The following is a 17,856-nucleotide window of genomic DNA, read 5'->3' as shown; positions in this document are numbered from 1 at the left end:
AGGAACAGAAAAAAGGACAGAAGGTTTTAATTCGAGAAGTACTGCTACAGATGAAGCGAAAGCTGATGTAATTATCGTATGCGCATCTGAATTTATTATGATGAATGTCTATCAAATATTGTAAAGTTTGAATCTTATAACTTGGATAAATCGATTCACCGAACGATCACCATAGGAAAAAGTTTTGTAAATTGTTCTCGACATTTCATAGTACGTCAAAAAGTTGGTTAGACAATGATCCTGGAGTACAGAAGTAGTGTGATCGAAATATGATCGAAAACGAATTGAAAACAACTAACTATTTTGTTTTGTTTCAATCTCACCTGACTATCTTTTTTTTTTTTTTTTTTTTTTTTTTTTGCTTCACATTTTTCCACATCGTATTCAATATTTGCTTGTATTGCATAATTATATTAGACAATAGTAATAAGTTGTAAGGATTTACCATCTTAGCACCTAATGTGACAAATAATATGGAATCTGTTTTGTAATGGATATAATTAGGATAATAATATAATTTAAGTATCTAAAAACAATGCTTCGTATTCCAGTTACATCTATTTACTACTTCGAATTCCAGGTTTTATTTCATATCATCCAGGTAAGAAAGCGAAGTCGCCTTCACAAAAATTTCTCCCTGTTTTTTCTTTTTCTTTTTAATGAGTCCATTTATTCCATGCCTGCAATCAAATTATTATATAAATGAAATAAATTAAAATATATTCGCATATTTATAAATTTATAGACAAAAATGGAACAATGTAATACTGTAAAAATTATATACCATAATATTATATTAAATATAACTTTAAAATATTCATAATATAAATATAAATAATCGATAAGAGATTTTATTTCTTTAATTCCTTTTTTTAATTTCAATTTTAATAATAATCATCCTAGTTTTATGCAAATAATTTATATAACATACCGGATGTTGTTTATCTTGCACAGCATCTGGTATTCCCCATGCTGGTGGATCCATTTTATTTGTTTCATTTGGAGGAATTTCTGTCAATGTAGGCGTTCCAAATTGTCCTGGTAATAAGGTTAATCCTGGCATTAGCGACAAAGTAGTTGCGCTTCCATTAGGAAAAGGTTGTTGTTGAGTATCAACGTGACCCTGCATATAAATTAAAACAATATTATTAGATCTAAAATTAAATTTAAAAAGCATGCATATAAATTTAAAGAAAGAAAATTTTTAAAAAATGAAAAAAATAGAAAAAAATAAAGAGAAAAATATGAAAAAAAAAAAAAAAACATATGAAAAGAGACATGAATAAAAAATGAGTGTCAAAAAAAATTTACCTGAAAAGAAGATTCCATCATTTGATGTAATTCAGCATCAACATTGGATATACGATTATAAGTAGCATTAGATCGAAACATTTGATGCCTATCTATTCCTGGCGCTAAACTTGCCCAAGATCCAACAAGTTTTTCATTGTTTAACATCCAATTGATAGAATCGGCATCACCACCAGGTCCCATCCCTGCTGTTGCATAATTTTTCCATGCTCTTTCTGTACCGATCGGTCGTGGTACTTTACGATCTTCTATTTTAAGCTGATTCATTTCCTGAGCTACTTGTGCTGGCGAAGAAGGTGATATAGCTGGTGACCCACCATTTTCCAAACTTGTAATTAAATCGATGCTTCCAGGTTGTGCGGTTATGTTTGCCAAATGATTGGAGAAACTAATTTGGCTTATCATTGGATCTTGATGGGGCGGGTAATTGTTGTGCGGCGGAGCAAATGGCCAACGAGTTTGTCCATTAGTTGAGATTCCGGTATTTCCGGGAGTGGCCCGAGATGGTGCCTGATATTTTCCCAGAGGAAAATTTCCAAGCATTGCTAGATTATTAGATTGGATCGCGGACGGAGGGGGTGGTGGTACAGTAGCAAACATATTTGGATGCATTCCTGCCGCCGGCGAACCCGCGTTAAACATTGTCACTTGAGGTTTGCTATTTAAATGTAGCGAACTAGAAAAATCAGGCGCTCTAGGATTTAATCTGGACATACTGACAGTAGTATTCACCGAAGCAGATGGTGAAATTGTTTGTGTGAAATTTTGCATATGTGGATGGAAAGGTAAAAGTGGATGACCTTGCCCTTCGTTCGGTACCATCTTTAGTAAACTTGAATTTACATTTGGATGTTCATAACCAATATTGTTTCCTTTAAACAAACCTACGTCCAACGTTGGTTGTGACGTAGAGGCTATCACGTGCGGCTGATGAGTTGTTGTATTACGAGTTCCCGTTAATTCTCCTTGAAATACTGGCCTACTAAATTGTGCTCCCATAGCTGCTCCCATTTCTATATTTTGTTGAGGAATCACCGGTCGTGCTACTGCCAAACTACCAGGTGGTTTATTTGAAAGAGGATGTTCACTGTAATTTCCGGATGACTGAAATTGCGGTGGTTGAATAGGATTATGGCCTGTATTTGATGATACGCCACCACTTCCTATACTAGTCACATTCGTGTTAGTTGTATTGTTTGATTTACTTGAAACGGGAGAACACATTGTTGTTCCTCGATATCCAGGAGCTTTTGAAGCATCTACCTATATAAATAGTAAAAAAAAAAATTATTAAAATATTTGCTAAAAATTATAAAATATTTATTTTACAATTATGATTATTAAAAGAGCAAGAAAAAAAAAATAAAAAATGAAAGTATAACTAACAGCTAACCTGAGGGGGTACGTTGTCAATAAACTTAGATGAAGATGAACCCGAGATATTTACGGACACTCCACCACCTCCAGCTACAGTTGCAAAATTCATACCCTTTTGAGATTCATTTTCTCGGCCGCCCCACATTGATTGTTGCGTAACTTTAGTAAAAGTATCATTAAATAATGAATATTCAAGAGGTGTATTATTCGTCTGTTGTTGTTGTTGTTGTTGTTGCTGTTGCTCTTGAATTGTTGAGGCAATTGGTGGCGAACTACGTGCTTGTTGCTGCTGCTGCTGTTGTTGCTGCTGCTGCTGCTGCTGTTGTTGTTGCTGCTGCTGTTGCTGCTGCTGCTGTTGTTGTTGTTGTTGCTGCTGCTGCTGTTGCTGCTGTAATTGCTGTTGACACTGTGATGATATCGGGGGCGACGGACTAACTCGTATTGACGAGTTTGAACAAGTTGAAGTGACAGTACTTTCCGAACAGTATGCAACCACAGTGCTTGTTGCTGGCGAAACCGCCGCATTTGAGCCAGGAGAATAAGTAGATTTTCCAGAGTAATGAGAAACCATAGTTGGTGGAGCAGACAAAGTAGGCAGTGGTCGGCAGTGTTTTGGCGATGTATTGACTGCAGACTGTTGAGATGAAGTCTGAGCCATTGCCGCGGCTGTAGCTGATACAACAGTCACTGTATTTGCTTGCAACGATTTTTGTTTGTTTACCGTAGTATGAGTGGATTGCATGACGGTAGTAGATGTATGCGTTGAGGCAGTGATTTCAGATAATTTCGCTGCAAATGTTTGTGTAGTACTTGTCGTTACAATTTTAGTTGCTCGCCCAGCAGTCATAATTGCACTCGTATATGACATTGTCGTCTTTGTATTTGATGACGAAGCCATTTGAGCTGCTACAGCTTGGGCTCGTTTTTCAGCTACAACAGATATATATATATATATAGAACAATATATTAATCGAATATCTATTAATTAATTGAATATTATTTTTATTACGATTATCTGCAGTTTTTTTATGTATATTAAATTGATTATTATTATTATAAAAAAAAAAATTTGTTATTACCTGCAGCTACGAGTCTAGGTGCCGTCGCACGTGGCAAAGGTGTTGGAAATGCTCCAGCAAGTTTAATAGTAGATGATGATCGAAGTGGAATCAATTGATTAACGGTAGACACTCCAGATGTATAATTAGATTTATTAATTTGCGTGCTACTGGAACTAGACGTTAGACTTAGAGGTTTATTTATAGGACCCAACTTTGCTTTACTCGACTAAAATTAAAATATATGTAACAAATTAGGATACGAATCGACTATTTTCTAATCTTTCAAATTTTGCTATAATATATAAATTTTTCAAATATTTATATAATAATTTGATATAATAATTTGATTGATCTTACAGCTACAGTAGATATTGTTTTATCCCAAGAAGAAGTTGTAACAACTGCCAATTTTGATTTTGGAAGCATTTGTAGTATGTCAACATCTGGGTCCTTAATGAGAGCAGCTATTAATGTGTGAGCTTGTTTTGTTGCATCAGATGATCCTCTAAAAGTTATAAAAGTAAAAATTAAATAAATCATATATTATTTTAATATATCTAACAAAAATTATTAATAAAATATACATACTTAATGGTAATAATTCGTTCACCCTGACATTTGCTTTGTTTTTCAACTTCAATATGCGCTCCCGTTGCACCTCTAATAGCATTTATATTACTTCCGCCTCTTCCAATAACTCGACTAATAGCATTTGGTGGAACAGATACTTTCTTTGAACGGAATGGTGAATTCATAAATCTTCCAGAATCATCAGATTGTCCCCTATTTCAAAAATTGTTTTAAATTTTTATAATTATAAATTATTAAAAAATTATAATTATTAAAAAAATTTTTAATAATTATATCTCTATATATAATATAATAAGTTATAAAAATAATAAATTAATAATTTAAATAACATTTCTTACTTTCGTACAACTTCTTTCCAACCTTCTTCGCGTTTACCACCCTGCTTAGGACTGGTTGTATTATTTGTCTTTGTAGAAGTATTTAATGCATCGCCATCATATTGATTATTATAGGATTTCTTGCCTTTACCAGGCACATATGTTTCATTACCAGTTGCTTCGAAGTCTTCTCTATCGGCAGGGTGTCTCGACGATTCAAACACTAGTTGACCTTTCAATTTTCGTTCATTACAATTTACAGTAGAAGACCTAGAACTCATTGTAATAGAAGTCGCGGATACAGATACTGTATTAGATGCATTATTTATAATTCTTCTGAAAAAATAAAAACATACGACAAATTAAAAAGTATTAAAACAATTTATATATGTATTCAATTTACAATAAATATTGTTTTTTATATCATCATTTTTCCAAACTTACTTTTCGGACGCATTATTTTGAGATTTAGTAGGGGTAATAGAATTTTGTGATAAAGTAGTGCTTTGTGTAACAACAGACTTTGGAGATCTTTGAGGAGATGTATCTTTTTCATTATTAGTAGAATTATTAGTTTTCTTTTTCTTCTTTTCTTTCTTTTTCTCTCTAGCTTTGACATCATTACTACTGCAACTGCCTTGACTATTTGCATCGATTCCACTATCGCCTTCCTCTCTGTAAGGATCCTCTGGACTTCTATTAACTGGTGATGGCATACTGTCCATTCTTTCACAACTATCTCCAGTTTCGTGTTCACTATCATCCGCTCTATCGCATTCTTCGTCTCCAGATTTCTTTCCATTTTCTTCCTTATCTTCATAATTTGTTTCATTTTTCTTGTATTCTTCATGTAATTTTCGTTTTTCTTCTTTTTTTTCAAGTTTCTTTTTTTTCTTTCGCTCTCGTCTACGAGCAGCTGCTGCTTTTTTCGATTCTTCTCTCGTTTTCTCCATATCAAGTTCTTCTAATAAAATTGTTGCATTTTTATTTGCTTTTGCTGCTTGAGTTTCTTTTGCTGCTCGAATAACTTTCACACATTCTTGACATTTTTCTAAGAGCTCCTTGTCACTGACGGTAGCTATATACCTTGTCATTTCTTGGTCACTTGGAAATTGAGTAACATGATTTACCATCCATTTAACAACTTTAATGTGTCCTTTACGAAAAGCGGCCATCAAACAAGAAACCTACAAATTAATAAAGTAAAATATATATATATATATATATATATAATACTTGATTAAGTTACTTGATTAGTATTTTTTATTAATCACTCGTTAACAAAGACGCTAACAAAAAAAGTTTTTGCAAAAAAAAATATTGTTTGAAATTACTTCAGCAATCTCTAATTAATGTTTCCATATTTTTGACATCCTATATATTTATATGTTATATATATATATATATATATATATATATATATATATATAAAATCCATATGCTATAAATATATATCATATAAATATATATTCAAATTTTCATATACCTTTCGATTGTCTTGTGAATCGATATCTGCTCCAGCATGGTACAATAAATCAACAACATTTAAATGCCCACCATTTGCCGCTAACCATAATGGACTATTTCCCTTCTTATTTTTTACTTCGACTTGCGTTCCTCTATGAGATTCAAAAAAATGAGTTAAAATTACAAATATAGAAACAATATCAAAAAATAAAATAACAAACAAATATTACCTTGACAATAATAATTCTACAAAACGGCAGTGTCCTTTATCAGCAGCAATGGTGAGAGCAGTATCGCGAGATGATGGAACAGGAGTAGCATTAACATCAGCTCCTTTAGTTAATAAAACTCGTCCAACTTCTACATATCCTCCACTAGCTGCTTCCATCAATGGTGTTAAGCCGGTCTAAAATTTTAATAAAATCTACATTATATAAAATATGCACATTATATAAAAATGCTCTATATATGTAATGTATATATTTTAAATTATGTAAATATATTTCAATATATTTATGATATATATTTATGATTTAAAATTATATTAAATTTTTTTCATAATAACAAAATATTAATAATTTTCATAAATTAAAATATTTTGAAGAAAATGAAGAATAAAATAATATAGTTTTTTATATTTCATGCTACTTTTAAAATTTTTATATTTCAATATAACATATATTATAGAAACCCATCTGTGTGTTTATTTTTACATATTTTATATTTAAATATATTTATAAACAAATATATATGTGTGCGCGTATAGTGTTTTATTTCTTTTCTTATTTTTTTTTCATCTTTTTTTTTTAATATATATATATATATATCTTCTATTCTTCTTTATATATATATATATATATATATATATATAAAGAAATAAGAAAAGAGATAAAACAGTATATGCGCACACATACATATTTGTTTATACCTTAGCTCGATGTTCTACGTTAGCTTTTCGATCAAGGAGAAGACTAACAACTTCATGTCTTCCTTGGAAACACGCCAATGTTAGTGCTGTATTACGATTAGTTTCAATTTGAGCATTTATATCACTGCCCATATCTAATAATAATTTCACCGCCGCTGCAATAAATATTATAAATATATTTAATTCTTAACACAATAATGTTTATATTTTTTTTTTAAACATAATAACACTTTATTTTATAATATATTATTTTATAATGAACATACCAACATGACCATTCATAGCAGCAAGCATGAGTGGAGAAATACCTAATTTTGAACCAGTTCGGGAATTAATTTCAGCACCATGACTAAGGAGAAGCTTTATTATATTAACATAACCACCGGATGCTGCAAGACTCAAGGGTGTGTAATCAGAAACATTACGATGCTCTTTATTAGCACCCCGATTAAGTAGAAGCTCTACCACTTCGTATCTACCACCACTACAGGCAAGAGACAGAGGTGTATCCTTAGTACGTTCAGATTGAGCTTCTATATCAGCTCCATGATTCAAAAGAATTTCTACCACTTTTTGATGTCCTGCTGTTGCTGCCAAAATAAGTGGAGTAAATCCCTTTTTATCTCTGTGTTCTGTAAAATGTGAGACATAAATTTATAAAAATTTATGAAAAAAATTTGTTTTTTAAAATTTACTTTATATTTTATTTACAACATATATATTATAATGTTATTCCTATACCTATATCTGCACCACGGCTTAATAAAAGTTCAACAAGTTCTTCATGACCACCAGCACATGCTAAAGTCAAAGCTGTATCATGATTACTATCTGTTTCGGAATCCACATCCATACAAGAAAATGGTGCAGGTGGTACTTGACTAGTAGCATAACTACCAACTGTAGGAACACCTGTTGTGTACTGACCAGCGACTAAATAATAAAATTTTATTAAGAACTCGATAATTTTCATCCTTAAAATATTTATATTATTAAAGATAATATATTTTTTTCTTTTTATTTATATTTATAAATTCATATAATTGAATATAATAAGAAAAATCTTATACCTGTTGTTGGATCCAATTGATAATTTTGGCTGGGGAAATTAGGAGTCTGCTGTTGGGTATTGGCAGTTTGTTGTTGTTGACAAGAAGGTTGTTGAGATAAAAGTGGATATTTTCCTTTCTTTCCTTTACCGGTTGTAGGTGCTGTATAAACTTGCTTCTTATCTGAAGAAACAATAGTAGCAGCTGTTGTGGTTGCTGGTGCTTGAGTTTGAGTAGCCACTTGAACTTGATTAGTACTGCAAGCTGTTGATTGAGTATAACCATTTGTTTGATAGGATATACTATCTATTATTCCTCTTGCTTCACTTACAGCCGGTAAAGCTTGTGTGGGAAATGCTAACCACAAATAAATATTAAGATTTCATATTTTTACATATTTTTGAAATTATATATGTGTATATATATATATATATACATATGTGTGTGTGTCTTACTTATCTGAGATGCTAATAACTGCGATTGAAAATGGCATCGAAGACCAGCAAGATATCCATCTTGATAATCTTTTAATGCGTCTTTATAAGGTTGGTTCTGTAGAGGTTGCGTACCAGTTAACTGTAAATCTGCTGATATATCAGCTTGTATCTGAACACCAGCACTAGTTACTTGAAGTGAAGGCAAAGTTGGTAGCACAGGATTGGTAAAATATTCTTGAGAAGTATAAGGACTGGTTGTTTGTTGAACTATTTGTGTGGTTTGCAAATGTTGTTGCTGTTGTTGTTGCTGTTGCTGCTGTTGTTGCGGTTGCTGAGAATCCTTACCATTTGTCACTTCTAATCTTTTCAGTTCAAGTTTTTCTTGATCTTCTGTCGCTACTTAATAAAAGTAATATATACAGTTTGATATATGAAAAATTGAGAAAAGAAATAGAATAAAATCTTTTTTAAATATTTACCATCAACAGTATCGTCAAAGCTAATAGATCGAAAAATTTCAAAAGCATCATCCAGAGGAATATGTGTGCCATCTTCTAATTTTATAACACTTTCACTTGTACAGAGAGCCTTTGCCTTTTGAGCAGCAGCAACAAAGGGACAAGCTCCATCTCGATGTAATCTTGCTAATTCAGGATCAGCCTGCTCCGTTAGATTTTGTTGAGTTGTTTGCTGCGCGTAATTTTTATATACATATGCATACATATTTATAAGCATGTGTATGTATATACACACATTATCAGATAAGAAATAACCAGTGATTACCTGATCATGAAGATGATGAGTATGTGTAGGATGAAGATGTGACATTAATTGAGTGGGCATAAGTATATTATTCCCATTAGCAGTTACTACTCCAGTTTGTTGCTGTGATTGCGATTGCTGTTGTTGAGATTGCTGCTGTTGTGGTTGACCTTGTTGTTGTTGCGGTTGCGTTTGCTGTTGCTGTACCTAATCAGATGTCAATATATCAATTTGATGAATGCATTAATGTCAATATGTTAGAACAGAAATGAAAATTCAAATAAATAAATAAATGAAAATAAAAATAAAAAAGAAAAAAAATAGAATAAAAAATAAAATAAAAAAGAACAAACCTGTACTTGATCCAACTGTAATTGCAATTGCTGATTAAGTTGTTGCAGCTGATGTACCTGTTGAACTTGATAAGTATGTTGTCGTTGTTTTTGCTGATATTGTTGCTGAAGACCAGCCATCAAATTAGCCTGTTGTTGCTGTTGCTGTTGTTGTTGCTGCTGCTGTTGCAATTTTCCAGCCATTACACTAGATGAAGCTTTCCGAATGTTCTTGCCTTCTTTTTTAGAGACAGGCTTTGCTTTCGGGCGATCACTTATAGCAGTACTCTGGCTAACATCGCTACTTGTGGTAATAGGTTGAGAAACTGACATAACAGTAGGAGGCGTGGATATGCTTGGAGGACTCGGTGTAGTTGCTGAAGATGTATTTGAAGTAACTGATGGAACAGACGACGTAATAGGTATTGTCGCAAGAGAAAGGGGAGGAGAAGTAGGAAAAGTATTTGTCGTAGGAAAAGTTTCCGATATGGTTGGAGCTAAAGATAACTGAGCTTCTTGTGCAATTCGTTTTCCTCTAAGAAATGCATTATACAATGACATAGCCTGGCTAGTGCCTTGATGAGTTAATGAATTTCCGGACATGCCACTTGTACTGCAAACTAAACCTTTGAACCAAAATCAGCGTTCATTATTTAAAATATTTAATAGAAATTATAAATTAAATTAAAAAAAAAATAAAAATTAGAAAAGAAATTTCAATATATACCTGATGACAATGTATCTGGTTCATTAGAATCTTCCTGTTGCTGTTGTTGCTGCTGCGTTACAACAGGATTTTTTGCACTACAAAACCAATGTCCTGGACCCTTAATTTGAAGTTCTCTTTCTACCCTCTACAAATATTTATAAAAATATTATTTCAAAAATATTGAAGAAAATGATTAATAGTAAGTTTTTGATGATGTGTTTCAAATAATTAATACTTACTTGTAATTCTTCGAAAATTTGTTGTTTATGGAGAATCTGTTCTTGTCGAGTATTTTTTCGACTTTCTGAGACATTCAATCCTGGTGTTGGCGCAGGAGCAGGGCTAAGACTAATGTTAGGTTCTGAAAGATTAGTAAATCCTCCACTGCCTTTATCCAGAATATTGGTATCATCTTTAGTTGTTACAATTGATTCTCCTGCGGGTTGAGAACGAACTTGTTGCGCCTCTGCAGAAGTAAGACTCATATCTGGCATCATTGTTACAGATCGATTTTTTCTTAATAATGATTTTTGTGTATTATGTTTAGGTTGAAGATTTTGTGTTTGTGATTGATCTGCAGCATGTTGTTGCTGTTGTTGATGCGATTGGGGTTGGGTAGATGCATGTTGTTGATGGGGCACATGTTGTTGGTGCGTAATATGCTGTTGCTGCTGTGGATGTGATTGTTGTTGTTGTTGTTGTTGTTGTTGTTGTTGCTGTTGCTGCTGCTGCTGTTGTTGTTGTTGTTGTTGTTGGGGAAGCAACATAGGTGTAGGTGTTGCATTATGCGGTGTACTCATCATAATACTGTGAGGATAATCCAACAAGAGTTGAACTACACTAGTATGTCCACCTTTTGCAGCTTCTATTAACATTGTAGAATTATCCTACAACAAAATTCAAAATTTTATCATAGTGATATTAAAAGAATTTAATAGAAATTATTGTGCTGAGCTCAAGAGTTTTAAAAAAATGTGTATGTAATTAATTGGAATAATAATCTTCTCTTGCTTAAAATAATCTTCATCATATGTATTTTCCCTATTGAGAAAAACATTAATTTGATGAATAATAAAAACAGAATGCATTGAAATGGAAAATAGGAAAATAGAGTAATATGAGCAATATGACGAATCAAGTGACGAATCAAGATCAAATAGAATAAACAAAGAATTCTTTTTGTCTCTATGTTTTAAACTCCTGAGCTTTGCATATTACATAGTACATACCTTCAATTTATGAAATGGATTAGCAGACTGTGCAAGTAACAATTCTACAACTGCCAAATGCCCACCAGCACATGCTAGTGAAAGAGGAGTATGATCATTATTCGTTGTTTGTCTATTAACATCTGCACGCTTTGATATAAGAAACTGAACTGTACAGAGGTGACCAGCTCTGCATGCTTTCATTAGCGGTGTTCTTCCTCCTTCTGATTCGTGCTCCTATATATATATAAAATAAAAAGAAATTTGTAAATATCATAAAATTACTGTAATCAATATATGCAATATTATTTGAATTTAAGTAAGACATACTAAATCAGCACCAAATTGAAGTAGAAGATCCGCAACATCAGTATGACCATTTTCACAAGCATAAGTTAATGCAGTATCTCCTGTTTGTGTTTGAGCATGGACATCTGCTGCAGATTCAAGTAAATAACGAACAAGTTCTAAATGACCTTCCTGTGCAGCTTCCATTAGAGGAGTAGAAGCACCCAATTCGATGTCAGCTCCTGCTTTAATCAAAAAATCTGCAACTTCTAGAAAGCCACCACAACAAGCTAAAGTAAGCGCTGTTTCTTGTGTTTCCTCAGTTTGAGCATTGATGTTAGCCCCTATGTCAAAATATATACATTTTATTTAAAAATTTCTTTGCTAATTATATCTCAATTTATATGTAAAAAAAAAAAAAAAATTTGATGTACCTTGACTTAAAAGCAAAGCAACCATTTCTTCGTGACCTTCACGTGCTGCTTCCATTAGTGGTGTATAACCTTCATCGTTTACTTCCTCGATATTTGCTCCTCGTTCGATCAGAAGCATAGCAAGATCGACATGACCTCCACAAGCAGCCAAAGTTAATGGAGATTCAAAACTGTCTGTTGGCATATTCACTTGCGCACCTGAATCTAAGAGCAAACGAGCTACTTCTACATGACCATCCATCGATGCTTCCATAAGGGCAGTGTGCATTTCATCAGTTTTGTGCTCCTGTAATATAAAGTATTTCAATTTGTTATTCGATTTCACAAGAAAACATAATGACAAATAAATACCTGGTCTGCACCAGCTTCTAATAAGAAGCGAACCATTTCCAAATGTCCTTTGTAACAGGCCAGTGTTAAAGCAGATTCTTTAAATTCATTGGAATGAGTATTAATTCCAGCGCCATGTTCCAACAAGATCTTAGCTACTGGAACATGTCCAGCACTAGCTGCTTCCATTAAAGGAGTATGACCGTTTTCGTTATGATCTTCAACATTGGCACCTGCTTCTAATAATACTCGCACTACCTCCTCATGACCACCCGCACAGCCATACATAAGAGGTGTATTACCTAAAAATATAAAAAAAATATAATTTATTTTAAATATAATTTATAAATTAGTAAAAATAATTATTTTTAAAACTAAAATTATACTGATATTATATAATATAAATTATAAATATGAATATTCAAATTATGTTCCATACCTGAAGTAGATTGAGCATTAACATCAGCTCCATGAGCAATAAGCAAGCTTACAACATCTACATGTCCTGCACTGGCAGCCTCCATTAAAGGGGTACAATCCCCCTTTATACCACGATCCTCTACGTTTGCACTCATTGCCAAAAGTACCTATTTGTATAAAACATTATTCAAATAAAACATTTATTGTAACTAATGATTATTTTGTAATCCAATTATATATATTATATATATTAAATATATTATATATATCATTTTATTTTTCTGCAATATCAGAATTATAAAAAAAATCATAAAACTCAGATATAACTACATCAAATAATATTTTTATATTTTCATTATTTTTAATATATCATATTACTTATAAAATTATATATTATAATTAATATATCATAATACTTTCTAATATTGTATTACATATTATATCATTTAGAAACATGAAACAAACATAAATATTAATTTTATGATAATAATAATATTTACTATATACAAATGTACATGAAAAGTATAAAGCGGTTAAATAATCAAAATCATTTAGATATATGCATACGCACATTGATATATTTCAAGAAATGTTAAAGTTAAAAAAAAAATAAAAGATTAAATAGAATTCAAACCTGAGCAAGTTCGTAATATCCAGCTGAACAAGCGAGGGAGAGCAAACTCTCTCCCTCTTCTGTAGTTTCGTGAACACTGCGTCCTTCTGTTAATAATTTTTTAACAGTACCTACGTCCCCGTCAGTGCAAGCCTCTACAAGAGAGCGCTTTTCGTTTTGTGTGCGTGGATTATCGCTGCGCATACGAGTCAATGCAGCTGCTGCTTCATCTAATGCACAAGAAACACTAGATGTTATGCGACGGAGCACTTCGTGATCAGGTAAGTGCTTCCCATCGCCTGATGACAACTTGCCAATACCAGCTACTTCCAGCAATGATTCTAATCGAGCCTGAGTTTCGGGATCCACAGATCTCTCTGGATCTTCAGAAGTTAACAGAAGCTTGGATGACTCTAAATGATGACCTTCGTCTAATTCAACCTGATCAATTGCAAAACACTCCACCTGCAAATAAAACAATATTTCTTCCAATTTAATACTTAATTAATATTTAATTTAATTCAATGCAATTAATTCATATATAAACAGATTGATAATAAAAATGTAATAACATAATAAATTTTAATCTAATATAAATTTATATCATAGATTATATTAATTATTTTAATAAATTGAATATATAATCAAATTCAATTTTATTTTATATTGTAATGTCTATTGTAGTATTTTTTTTATTTTATAAATAAATTATAATAATGTAATTACATTTTCTCACTATTCCATATTAATTTATTAAAATAATAATAAGAGTTTGCTTCAAATGCAATATAATATTAATATTAATAATAGTATCTATAATAATAATATTAGTATTATATATTATTAGTATCAATATTATTTTATACTTACACATAAATTAAACTGATTATATAAAAAATTATATACTTAAAACTAAAATTTTGTTTCACTTCTTATCTTAACAGAAAAAATATGAAATTATAAAAATTAACCCAAAGATTGCTGAGTCATTTTTCTTGAATATATTCATTTTTCATATTTTTTATAATTGACTTGTAAAATAAACTTTGAAAATTACTAAATTAAATAGATCAATCATATATTTTATCAATATGAAGAATTAATCTTTTATGCAACGAATATTTATGATTAATGTTTGGCGATTATTGCATTATTTGAGGTTATTGTGTAACACAAAATCCCTTTCACCTTATCAAAAGAAAAAAAAAAAAAGGTAAAGCGAGGGAAAAAAGATAAAAAAATGAAGGAGAAATTATATACAAATATACAAGAAACTTTCTGAAAAATTGTAGTAAAAACAAATATTGTTATAAAAAAGTATTTATTAAACATGGAGGAAAAATAAGCAATGGAAATACAGTTAAAGTTTTGCGAAGTATGGAAATTATATAAATAGGAAAAGAAGTGTCCTTGTAATATGCGAAATAACAATTTCAAATCATAGTTCTTTTAACGTTTTTAAAAATAAATTATAATTCCTAGATCATTTAAATTATAGTACGTACATCTCGTGTAGAGGTCATATCCTCTTGCGCGACGAGTGGAAACCAATGAGACATAAACGTAAATCAGAATGTAGGTGAAAGTATTTTGTTCTTGTAAGTGATTAAAACGGCTTGCTACTGAACACAAAGGCATAAGAACAATGTGCAGCCATTCCAAGAAGGACGAAACTGACACTTCCTTGCTATACTCTTTGCTCGCGTACTAAACGCGTTCCGTTTGTTTTATCGAAATCAAAGTAAGGAGAAAACGTCGAGTATTCACTAATCGTGTGAGCACACGTCGTACTAACCAATATAATTGTTCGCACAAAAAATTTGTGAAAAAAAAAAAGAACTCCGTATAAGAACCGCTGGTAGAATATAGAATAATATGGTGGCTCTGCTCTCTACAATTTCCACGCCACGAACACGAGCGACATAGGAGAGCCGAGTAGCCGGCAGGTACAGGAGCAAGGATAGAGTTGAAATCTCGATGACAGTATAACAGGAAGAATTAAGTGTTACAATAAGGTAAGAAATACACCTATGAACGTATAAAGAAGGTAAAGAAACGACCAAGCAGACAAACAGGCTCACGAACTCGCACGAATACGCGAGAAACGCGGCCGAAGAGAACTCCGCTGGGTGGCGCACAACGTAGTGCAAGCGGACGTAAAATAGCTCTACACATATACAGATATGTGTATAGCAAGAGGCATATGCGAAAGTTCGCGCGGGCGAACGTACTACATGCAGAATTACTAGTTCAATGAAAAGTGTATACATACGTGCGCGCGCGCGCGTATATGTATATGTATTATGTATATACATATAAACATATATATATATATATATATATATAAGCATCTACTTGTATAAATATATACACGGACGTACACGTGCGTGCGCACGCGCTTGATTATGCAGTGCAGTTAACCGGAATGCTTTATTCAGCATTTGCACATATACGTTTGTAAGGTACGTGAGATTATAAAAATGAAATAAATTAAAAATTATACAAATGTTCTAATTGCTAATAATATTATATATTTTATATAATTTCATTTAAATCAATATCAAATACTTGATGAGTCAATAAATTAAAAAAAAAAAAGCTATAGAAAATTGATTACGAAGTAAAAATTCAAGAAAATGAAGTTTATTTTAAAAAATAAAAAAGTGCATGATTTTTTTTTTAAACTACAATACATTATGACGTTACCCTTATGTATTAACGCATAGATTACGATTATATAACATTTCTGAGTAAATTTATCTTTCTTCCTTTTTTTTCTGTTAAAAAAATTATATAAAATTTGTTTTATATCAATAATTAGTTTAACGAAAGTATTACCTGATCATATGCTCGAAATTAAATTTAAATTTTGCAAAAAGACAGTTAAATTTTTTTTACACTACTTTTTTAATTTTATAAATCATTCATTGATTTTTAACTACCAACATATTCTTGGTTACAAAACACTAGTTAATTTTGCTATTGTTTTCCACATGACAATACATGTTAGGTTATAATTTCATAACTTTTAATAGGTATAGTTTCAAGTCGTAGTTCAAGTAGTTTTTTTTTAAATATTATTTATTATAACATAGATACAAAATATATAAAAAAAAAATGAATACATGTACTGATGTTAAAAAATAATATGCACAATAATCGATCATTTTTTACTACACCTATTTCTTAAAGTATATCATAATAAAGTACCTATATGGATTTGCAATAAAATTAGATGTCAAACAAGATTAACATTGATTCCAATAGATTTCATCAAAATTTGATATGTACGTATATATACTATGACGTATGTATTATACATACGTATACAAATAAATACAGAAGAGAAACAGGGAAGAGCGAAAGCAAATATATAAGAAAGGAGAAGAGAAAAGATGGGAGGGGGATAGTAACTGGATGGACGACAGAAGCGACAGCAAGTTCATGCGTGTGCGTAAATTCGTACATGCGTACGTTCAACCTCTCATCGCACAAATATCTTATTCACGATGTGGCATATATTTTTGACATGGTTTACCTCTGAAACACTGTCCTCTTCGCTCTCCGACGAGTCTGCCATAAAGCGAGGCTGCAGTTCGGAGAAGGTTTCGGTCTCTGACTTCGTAGGGCTGGAATTCGAAGACTGGGGAGTCGACGACGTCTTTCCAATGTCGTGGTGAACGCTTGCTGATTTCTCGTGCTTCTGACTATCCGAGGTCGTTCCTTGTGCTACATTCTGCATCTTTACCTTCCAGATGAATCATATGATACTAAGGTATCGTTCCCGTGTTACAAAACACACACAGAACACTTGCTTTTCGACAATAATCTTGAGCACGATCGCCGTCATTCACGTAAGCTAACACCCGCCATTTCTACTATGGCCGACAACCTCCCGGATGCCTCTTCGACCATCTATATGATTGCATACGATTCGACATGCCATCTTTCGTTTTCCGTGGCGGGTAATTTCAATTTGCTTCTTCACGAAATTCTTGTTCAATTAGTATATGATAGTATGTATTATCATTTCTTTATTCGTGTAAATTAATATCTTTGTTTGCAACAAAAATGTTATAGATAATTATGATACAAATTAAAAATGAAAAAAAATAAGAGGATAATAATTTTCAAAAAAGATAATATATCAGCTTAAGTAATCTAATTTAATCTAATTATGTATATATAATAATTTTTTTATTTAATAATAAAATAATATTGG

At 31.7% G+C, this 17,856-nt stretch overlaps 1 protein-coding gene across 6 annotated transcripts; it reads right to left on the bottom strand.

The window, feature by feature from the left end:
• Positions 1-327: 327 nt before the first annotated feature.
• LOC409983 (ankyrin repeat domain-containing protein 17) lies at positions 328-17,856 on the bottom strand. 6 transcript variants are annotated; one of them, XM_016911789.2, is made up of 28 exons: positions 17,173-17,856; positions 13,656-14,099; positions 13,041-13,188; positions 12,623-12,903; positions 12,272-12,557; positions 11,880-12,181; positions 11,571-11,786; positions 10,581-11,228; positions 10,360-10,486; positions 9,654-10,258; positions 9,322-9,507; positions 9,018-9,228; positions 8,557-8,937; positions 8,123-8,458; positions 7,794-7,985; positions 7,319-7,684; positions 7,053-7,207; positions 6,355-6,530; positions 6,144-6,276; positions 5,102-5,844; positions 4,679-4,993; positions 4,338-4,532; positions 4,107-4,254; positions 3,768-3,975; positions 2,705-3,618; positions 1,312-2,574; positions 932-1,123; positions 328-680 (listed from the first exon to the last, which is right to left on the bottom strand). In XM_016911789.2, the coding sequence occupies exons 1-28, from the start codon at positions 17,374-17,376 to the stop codon at positions 657-659; spliced, it is 9,399 nt and encodes a 3,132-aa protein (XP_016767278.2). In that variant the 5' UTR covers positions 17,377-17,856; the 3' UTR covers positions 328-656. The 6 variants fall into 6 exon arrangements, with proteins under 6 accessions (XP_016767278.2, XP_016767282.2, XP_016767279.2 ...); XM_016911793.2 differs by having other exon boundaries at positions 8,671-8,937; XM_016911790.2 differs by having other exon boundaries at positions 8,557-8,934.

Source organism: Apis mellifera, linkage group LG4, assembly GCF_003254395.2.
Source record: "Apis mellifera strain DH4 linkage group LG4, Amel_HAv3.1, whole genome shotgun sequence".
Classification (NCBI taxonomy): domain Eukaryota; kingdom Metazoa; phylum Arthropoda; class Insecta; order Hymenoptera; family Apidae; genus Apis; species Apis mellifera.
Note: the sequence above shows the minus strand (reverse complement) of the source record. Positions and strands in the feature narration are given on the sequence as shown.